General features: G+C 37.4%; 1 protein-coding gene across 4 annotated transcripts in view; it reads right to left on the reverse strand.

Annotated features, from left to right (window-relative positions):
- LOC128701863 (dopamine receptor 2) overlaps window positions 1-10,000 on the reverse strand; it is a 204,541-nt gene that overhangs the window by 7,504 nt on the left and 187,037 nt on the right. For 2 of the 4 annotated variants that reach the window (XM_053795816.2, XM_053795818.2), the window contains one exon: window positions 7,961-8,045. In XM_053795816.2, the coding sequence (XP_053651791.2) occupies window positions 7,961-8,045 (85 nt within the window). Of the gene's footprint in view, window positions 1-2,273; window positions 2,428-4,596; window positions 5,522-7,960; window positions 8,046-10,000 lie in introns of all 4 variants that reach the window. The other 2 variants (XR_008408970.2, XR_008408971.2) reach the window with 2 other exon arrangements.

The following is a 10,000-nucleotide window of genomic DNA, read 5'->3' on the forward strand; positions in this document are numbered from 1 at the left end:
GAGGCAACAAGAGGTAAACTTAAATCCATGGTTGCAACGTTACGTCTGTTTGTAACGTATCCACTCTAGTCTGAGGATACAAGCATGAACAGACGAGCCAGAAACGAATCAGTAAGTATAAGAAGGGGAGCTGGAAGATATTTTCAGAATGATAGTTTATCAAAGGTCAAAACAGAACAAGGATTTTATTTCGATATTTCGCTCACAGATGAACAGAGCGTTGTCCACATTAAACTTTTATATTAGTGCCTCTGTTCTATCATGTCTGTCGGAATTATTATTTTTTTGTGCCTTTTGAATCGAAGTTAGTGTTTGACTGATAGATTAACTATCTCTCCTGGGTGTAGCAAGACAGTTGGCTGGTTAATAGTGCTTAAGCAATATAAACTACACGAAGATCATTAAGGATGCATGTCACCTGCTCACCAACAGTCAAAAATACTGTAATACCAAAAATGGAGTTTAAAGTAAATTCTCAGCGTTTCGTTTCGCTGAAGAGTAATTTTATCAGTTTATTTCAGAGTGAAACTGGAGACAGTAAATGACTAAGTAAATCACGAAGTAATTGGTCCTTCAGCCTAGATGAATGTTCATCCGGCAGTAGTTTTGATGGATCTGAAGCACTGGCAGGTTAGGTAAGGTTCGTCAGGAAACAGGACAAGTGTTTCCTGACGAAGGTCTTAGTCACATGATGACTCCACAGCTGGAGCTCTTGGTCATGTGACTGAGGCTTTCCGCTGGGTTACCGGTCGCTTTTACAGGAGTCAGATGAGGTGCAGCAGCTACAAGCATCGTCACTGTGGGCGAGGCCAGTATCGCAACGCGGTCGTACCTATAGGACTGATTACTTTGTCTTCTACTTTCTCCAGTTAAAACTCCTTTAAATAACCTCTGTACTGAGCTGATAAAGCCACTGGTTGGCCACAAGTTTTCAGAACAAATACACACAGGTGTTGAACAAGTGTCTCGTTCATCAGCTCAGCGTATACCTGTCGCAAGGATGCCTAAGTAACACCCTTAACATTTATTAACAATAGTTCCCCTGCATCCCTTGTTAATGTACTTGACGAGAACTTGGATTAATACTAAATCCCACAGCACTGAAACATCCACTAAGGTATAATATATTATGTATGCGCATAGTAAACTGAACTTAATGTTATTGCCATGGCATCCCTTAGAGCCGTTCACAATGAAAGAATTATTATTATTATTATTAGTAGTAGTAGTATTAGTTGTAGTATTATTATTTATATTATTATTATTATTAGTAGTAGTAGTATTAGTTGTAGTATTATTATTTATATTATTATTATTATTAGTATTATTTATATTAATGTTATTATTAAATTTAAAGAGGGAAACGCTAAATCCGTAAGGGTTATACAGCAACAAGGCAGTGGCAGGCAATCAGGGTTGATCCAAGAAAAGGTGAAGTAGCACCAATTTCCTGAATCAAGATCCCTTCACGAGCATCAAGGCCCCTCCCTCTGAGGGACTGAAAGCAGCGGGAAACCCCCACGCTGTGGCCATTGTACACATGAGTCGCTCACTGATGGGATAATCTGTTTATTATGGAGATGAGCGACGCCTCTGAGTAGTGCCATTAGTGAGGTACATCATGGCACCGTTGGTGGGTGCCGACCAGTGTCACTACATTGTTAGCTCTTGGCCAGACGCTCATAGTCACCTGACGTCGGGTTCAAAGCTAATCACGGCTTGGTTTGTATATAACACATACACGGAAGCAAAAACTCACGGATATACACCTTGAGGTTTGTGTTTTTCAGTGTATATATACAGAAAGTTTACTTCAGTCCTTTTTTTTGTGATTTAACCATTCTTGACAAGGCATGCACAGGTTACACTGAGACTTAATGACCTTCGTGTAGTTGATAGGCTTGAACACTAATTAACCAAAGAAGTATGAATATGTTTTGCAATCGATATAGAAGTTTGTAGGAAGATTGCAAAGATTTTTCAAGTCAGTGACATGTAGGGCGTAGAAATATTACTTAAATTGTATCAGTAAATATTGACTATGGCTGTTAAATTTACTAGGAAACGTTGACTATGTAAGAGCCATACAGTGAGTGAGGAATGGGAGGTAATCAGTTTTGATCCAAGGATGGTGGGAGTAGCTCCAGTGATCTGGATGAAGATCCCTTCATTAGCATCAAGACAATATTATTGAAGGGAAAAAAAGATTGTGGTTATTACAGACAGTGAGTCGTTTTTCATAGAATATTAAGGCTTTGCTACCTGTGCTTTACCTGGAGATGGTTTCGAGGGTCACTGTATACGCTGCCAAGGCCCACACCATGCTAGCACCAGCGGCCAAGCTGCTGGTGCTACCAGCAAGCAGTCCGACGCATGCACCACAGCCCGGCTGATCAGGAACTAACTTGAGGAACTTATCAATAACCTCTGGGGACAGCAGCGTCATGCATATTAATACAAGGATTACATAATTGCTAAGAAACAATCACATGATATTCATTTGCAAAATACTACTTTAAAAATGCTTATTATTGTATTAAGGTGCTAAAACAGTGTGGTTCATACAGCCAAAAATACAGTAAATAAAAATGTTGAGATGAATGTTAGAGCAGTGGTAGGAGTATTATTATGATGATATAATACTGATATGTAGATGAGTAAGACACTTGTGCAACAGTTTCATATCTATTGACGAGGTTATGGGAGTGATCACCTCATGTCTGTATCTCCACGACTCTGTATTTCGACCGAAGAAGCCTGCGGAGCAGGCGAAACTTCTCGTCAGTTCGGATAGCAAACTTTTTTCACGTGTGTCTTTCTCATCTACTGAGGAGCAGTCATGGTGGTGAAGACATCCATCAATATCTTGACCACCTGAACATCCATTAATATCTGGCAACATGCTGATAAGAGTGGCTGGAGCACTGCTATCAGTAATATCTGGAACATGCTGAAACAAGGGTAGCAATGTCTGGCAACATGCTGATAAGAGTGGCTGGAGCACTGCTATCAGTAATATCTGGAACATGCTGAAACAAGGGTAGCAATGTCTGGCAACATGCTGATAAGAGTTGCAGAAACAATAGCATCATGAATGTCCGAAATATTTTACCCAGAGTTTATGGACCATTGCAATTATGACTTTCAGGATCAAAGAGCTAGTAAATGTCTAATGAAAGTGACTAAATGACTAATGACTAAATGACTAATGACTAATGACTAATGGCTAATGGAACTGTGGAACCCTGAGGTGAAAGAGAGGTGCGAACTAAATTACTGCGAAGGGTGTTTGGTTTGGCGAAGAGTAAGTTTGATCTCTAAGGAACGGAGAGAAATGTTGAGATTAGGAAGAACAGATTACTGATTTCACAGGAGTAAAGAGTTTATGAGAGAAGAAACATGCTAAACGGACTTTCTTCTCTCTCAAACTCTCTATTCTTGAGGTAAAAGTGCGATTATTTAAGCAGTTAATATTATATTAATGTAATGGATGCAGCAGCAAAGTTGCAATGAATGAAGCAGCAACTTTGCAAAGAATGAAATCGCAAAGTTGAAGAGAATGATTCAGCTAAGTTGCAAAGATGACGCAACAGAGTTGCAATGAACCAAGTTACCTTAAGTGAAAATTGGATGAGAAATATTAGTAACTTTCACGCACTGAAAAACTGATAACAGTGAACAACAGAGAATAGAAGATAGACACACTTAAGCCTGAATTAATGTATTTGTTAATCTAAAGTCTAGTAGCAAAGAATTCCTACTGTTTATGTTTTGAAGACTACAATAAATTAATTTTATTTGTCTATTACGGGATCAGTAATGCAATGAACATTAAAAATGTTACTCTAATGTCTGTTGTGTAAAAATTGTTTGAAAAAATATTATATCAGCTGCATTTAAAATAATGTTTTTAGAGGAGAGACATTGAACTTCACAAAAGGTTACTCAGGATTAGTTTTAAATGAATTATGGAAAATTATGAAACAGTGATTATTTCTGCATTAGGTAATGAAATGATAAATTAAAGCTTCAGTGAGTCTTTAAATTACACCTGGATGTATCAGGATCATAAATACATTATTGAGTAATAAGAATACCTGAACATTAATTAGTTTCGAGTATAAGGAACCTCAATAACATTCAAAGTTATTCGAGAGTATGAATACTTGTATTCATACTTGTATAAGGCTCATTATTACAGTCAAGATTTTAACTAGAAACTGGATCATGCATCACATGAAAACACAATTATGGATGAAAACTGGAGCATGCATCACAACGCAACACAATTATAGATGGAGGCTGGATCATGCATCACAGCACAACACAATTATAGATGAAAGCTGGATCAGGCATCAAAACACAATTATAGTTGAAAGCTGGATCGTGGATCACAAGACAATTATAGATGAAAACTGGATCATGCATCAAAACACAAAACAATTATAGATGAAAGCTACATCAAGCATCAAAACACAATTATAGTTCAAAACTGGATCATGCATCGCAACACAAGACAATTATAGTTGGAAGCTGGATCAGGCATCACAACACAACACAAACATACATCAGTAGTGTAACATGAGAGGGACATACCACCAAGGACCAACCGTGACACAGATAGGGTCACCAGGAAAGCAGGTTGCCTGCAGGAAAGAGTCACCGGGAAGCGATCACCAGAGGCGGCAGACGGAGGAAGGAGAAGCAGAAGCCAAGCATTCGTCGACAGGTTAGGATTGGGAAAGGGGATCTTCAAGATTGTGAAAAAAATGGAGCTAACACATCCTACATTCAATATGGGGTACAATCATACAAACACACACACGCACACAGATTAATCCATTTAGATTTCAAAAGTGATTTTAGTATCCAAACTGATTAATATAATGAGAGGTGCAAATAACACCACAGGAAACGACCATTCCAATAAAAAATAGGAATTTTCTGTATAGAAGTTTTATTCTTATTATTTAATTTCAAGATGAGGGAATTTATGGATAATTTCATGGGATTTTTAATTTAATCTAAACAAATACACACAATTAAAAAAACTGCAAAGTGTTTAAACGAAAACAAGGTAAAAACTGATTTATAAGGAAGTTAGACATACACAAGAAGTTAAATTAGATAAACATTGAACACATATGAGATGATTAAAAAGCCCATTATGTGAAGGGCGCGACGCTGACAGATATGTGGATAAAAACACCAGCATGCTGAGTATATATTTCCTGGGACAAGGTTTCGCGTGAAAAAGTTCTGTTTAGAGCGAAACGTTATCTCAATAATGACATGTACTGAATAACCGTGAATATATCCACATATACAGCCCAATAATTGAAGGAATATAAGGTTAATTTTGAGATAAGCAGCAAGGGAAGAGCAGGTGCAACTGTTGACGTTTTTCTGCTGCCGCCATACAAAACGCAAACGTTTAGGATGAGGTCAGGTGTTGATAAGGTCAGGTTAGGGATGGAGTGAGTGAAGGGGAACGGGGTCAGAAGTCCTCGTAGGGGTCAAACTGAAAGACAGATGAAGATATCTTATGGGAACACAACAATGGTAGTTGCAGCATCAGAACATGGAGGTGCAAACAGTATATTACGCTTTATAGCCAAAACTTGCAGCTTTGGCTTAGTTATCAACGATGACTTTGCCAAGCAAGCCGAGCTAAAATTAATTCCTGCGATAGTCAGTCGGAACATCGCAAACTACTAGATTTAAGTGATGTTTAAAACAACAACAAAAGTACCAAATCGACCATAATTATGTTAAAAAAGGATTAAGCTACGTATGTTACATTACACAAATTTTCAACTATATTAGAACAAATTATAGCAAAGTTAGGACAAACTATTAAATTAGTTGTGGTGCAAAATTTAAAAGTATGTACCTATTTTAATACTTGTGAATAAGTTTATCGGATCATGAGGAACATATTAAAACAATTTATTTTAAAACATCACTTTGGTTGACTGTCCTGGATCAAAGAACAGTAATGCAATATTACAGCATTGAAAAATAATCTTTTATTAAAAATGAATGACTGGATCGTATCTAAACGGTCATCACTACCATATCTGTTAAATTACTTATATATATATATATATATATATATATATATATATATATATATATATATATATATATATAACAACCACTGTGAAAGAATAATGAAATTCCAAGCGCTTTCGTGACTACTCGCATTATCAAGGAACAACATAAAAACATATATATATATATATATATATATATATATATATATATATATATATATATATATATATATATATATTTGCATAGAGCCTGAAGTTTCCTTCCCTAAGTGTAAGTCATTTGCAAATTTGGCAGGTACTGGGGTCTTGGGCTCAGGAAGCAATATGTGATAAGAAAGTCTTACTTTATAATATGATCAATTAACTACTGCAATTTTTCATCTGTTTTTTTTTGTCAGATGTGGCAAGGCAGTTCAAGCCACCGCTGATAAAAGACACCAGTTATACCCATTCAAAAAGCGAAATTGGAAGTGCCAGTCAGGTTAATAGTCATAATCCATTTGAATAAAAACATTGGAATTGACGAGAGATTTTATAACTGTTCGAGAAATATTCACAAGGGGTTATATTATAATAAATTGATTCTATAAGACTGATTTATATATATATATTTAAAATTAAGTCCTTTCTGAAATTTTCTCTTATACGTTTAAAGATATATTTTTTTCATTAATGTTAATGCAAAAATTTTTAATTTTGCACCAAAGGAATCTTAGAAAACTTACCTAACCTTATTATAACAAGAGCAATTTATTTTAGCCTAACCTAACTAAATATATTTTCAATACGTTTACAATAATTTAGTACTAAACAAACACAGTGAAATATATTTATTTCGTTAGGTTCAAAATGATTTTGGCGAAATAATTGCATACACAAATTTTCACTTGTCCTATATGGCAAGATGAGCGTTGCTATTTAAGCCAAGATCGCAAGTTCTGCCTATTCGGCACGACATATATATATATCTCGTAAGAAACAGAGCCATTGTAATTTAAACCATACCCCCGGCCGGGATTGAACCCGCGGTCATAGAGTCTCAAAACTCCAGCCCGTCGCGTTAGCCACTAGACCAGCTAGCCACAATAAGATTCATCCAACTAGGTATATTTCTACACCATAGGAAAGTTAGCACAGGCACCTCTGTGACCACAAATGTTGACGGCAGTGAAGGGACTTGAACTAGAGTTCGTCACGGCCACGCTAGCTGGAGATTCGTCTGTAAAAACTTGCATTTGTGGTCACAGAGGTGCCTGTGCTAACCTTCCTATGGTGTAGAAATATACCTAGTTGGATGAATCTTATTGTGGCTAGCTGGTCTAGTGGCTAACGCGACGGGCTGGAGTTTTGAGACTCTATGACCGCGGGTTCAATCCCGGCCGGGGGTATGGTTTATTTGCAATCGTGTCTTTACGATTTCTTGAGTCATTGTAATTTGTTATATATCTTGGTATATTATGATAGTATTAGTGAAATAAACATTGATCACTACAACACTATAACTCACATTGATGCAGAAGGAATCAAAATGAAACGGGAGATGTATATTTCAGCATTTTCCAATATTTTCTTTCAACAATGTTGTTGAAAAGGGCCTCACTTGGAGGCGAGATGAATAGCACCAATTTCACCCTGCATTTTCTTGTCTCCATGTGGGTTTTAGTGTTATTTTGATATATTATGATGAGTATATATAATATAATTTTTATTGTAGAAGGTTCTTCTACTGTATAAATATTCCGTAAAGTTTTCGCATTTTTTTTTATCTAAACTGTTTATACGTTGACAATTTTCATAAAGACTGCCTTATTAAAATCTGTAAATTCCCTTACTTTTTAACTTCAACTTCTCTAAAGCTGAAAAAAAGTTACACTCAAAATTTTGCACTCATTAAGAAAGTTTACCTGCGCTATTCCACCTTTCCACCTGGTCTGGTAGCGCTTGCGACAGCGACGTGGACAGCACGAGCACAATATGCGAGTGAATGCCCTGCAAGAGAAACAAAAGTGTTAGCTGCATATACATTTTTAATTAATATCCCTATGTGATCAAACAGTCAAATAAAAAGCCAGGCCGGAGGTCGGGCTGCCAGACTATCAAGGGACTATAGCAGTCCACATATATATGAAAAAGAAAGACACATTTTATTAAAAGAATTTATCGAGACGTTTCGCCTGTAGAATAGACGACTTCATTAATTGCTGTCTACGTAGTCACCTGTCCCATACACAGATGTAAGTAAAAGAAGAGTGCAGCACAGGATGGGGAGTGTCTCTGTACAGGTATAGTAGTGAAATGCAATCAGTCCATCATCCTTGAGGAAATGGTATTTGAGGTGGTCAGTCCCTGAGCCGGGTCTTGAATGATATCGTTTCATGGAGCTGAGCTCTTCTCCAGGATCAGGGACTGACCACCTCAAATATTATTTCTCAAAGGTTGATAGACTGACTACATCATCTTTACTTCGCTACTACTCCTGTTGCCTCTGTATTAGACTGAAGAAACCTACTGTGTAGGCGAAATCTTTCAGCGATAAAGAAACCCAACTGTTGCACATGACTCACGAAATCGTAATGACACGACTGCAAACAAACCATACCACAGGCGGTGTTAGAACCCGCGATCCGAGAGTCTTAAAACTCTAGACCACCGCGTTAGCCACAATAAGATTCATCCAGCTAGGTATAAATATACCTAGCTGGATAAATCTTAGTGTGGCTAGCTGGTCCAGTGGCTAACGCGACGGTCCGGAGTTTTGAGACTCTCTGATCGCGGGTTCTAACCCCGCCAGTGGTATGGTTTATTGCACTTTTTTATTATGTTCATCAAGTAGAATCTCTCAACCTTGGTCTCCAGTGTCCTGAACAAAACTCTCCACCAAAATACACAACAAGAATGCCGTGTTAATTGTGTCTATCTTTTCCACATGTCGATCTTCTGCTTCACAAATATTTCATAGAAGGGTAAAAAAAAAAAAGAGACTTAGTGCGCCACTGTGATAATAGAAATCTAGATTTATGGGCATTAGAGCAAAAGAAAATATTATATTATTGGAATCCGAACTATAAAGAAACACACAGTGAAAGTAAATTTAAACTTATACTGAGTGTAAGAAAAAGATCATAAGATTTACTTGCCATCCTTCAAGTTTTATGAGAGAGAAAGACTAGTAATGCTGCCAGAGCGTTTTTTTTTTTTACACTCCTCCATTTCACTTCCCTGGATGCTAGTAATTCCTTGGAGGGTAGTACTTCCCTGAATGGCGAAACCTCCCTGAATGGCAGCACTTCCCTAGACGATTGCTGCCGTCTACCAACTTACTAATGACTAACAAACTTGTGCAGCACATAGGTATCGTTTCTCACAGAAACGATTCGCCTACACATCAAGCTTTTTTAGTCGGATACAGGAGATATCCGACTAAAGAAGCCATAGTCATTGGTAGGCAGGATTCTCCAGTGGAAGTATATCATACCCAAAGGGATGGGTAAATTGTAGTAGCCGTGAAGGTCATTTAATAAAGATACCCAGATGTTGCACATGTGTCTCAGCATCTGAAGCAGCATCTGAAACTTTGCTGTTCATGTATCTTATTCATCAACTTGTCGGTATTGTACGTGCTATTAAAATGATTCCAACCAGCTAGGACGCTGCCCCTCATCTAGCAAGAGCTGATTTAACACTGGAAAGTAATCAGAGAATGGCAGACGTTCGTGAAAGATGGAAGAGGTGCTACCCAGCAGAACGCGCTGAGGCATTGTCGATTTCATTTCCCTGAAACCCCGCATCGCCGGTGAACCTAACAAAAAAGACAACACCAGGAAATTGCATTGCGTAGAAATTTTATTTGGGGTGTTAACATCATTTTGAAATTATCAATAAAAATAAGTCTCCTTTTTAAGAGCAAACGCGTGAAAAACGGAATAGGATTGGCCAACCCAATT

The sequence above is a fragment of the Cherax quadricarinatus genome, chromosome 69 (assembly GCF_038502225.1).
Source record: "Cherax quadricarinatus isolate ZL_2023a chromosome 69, ASM3850222v1, whole genome shotgun sequence".
Lineage (NCBI taxonomy): Eukaryota > Metazoa > Arthropoda > Malacostraca > Decapoda > Parastacidae > Cherax > Cherax quadricarinatus.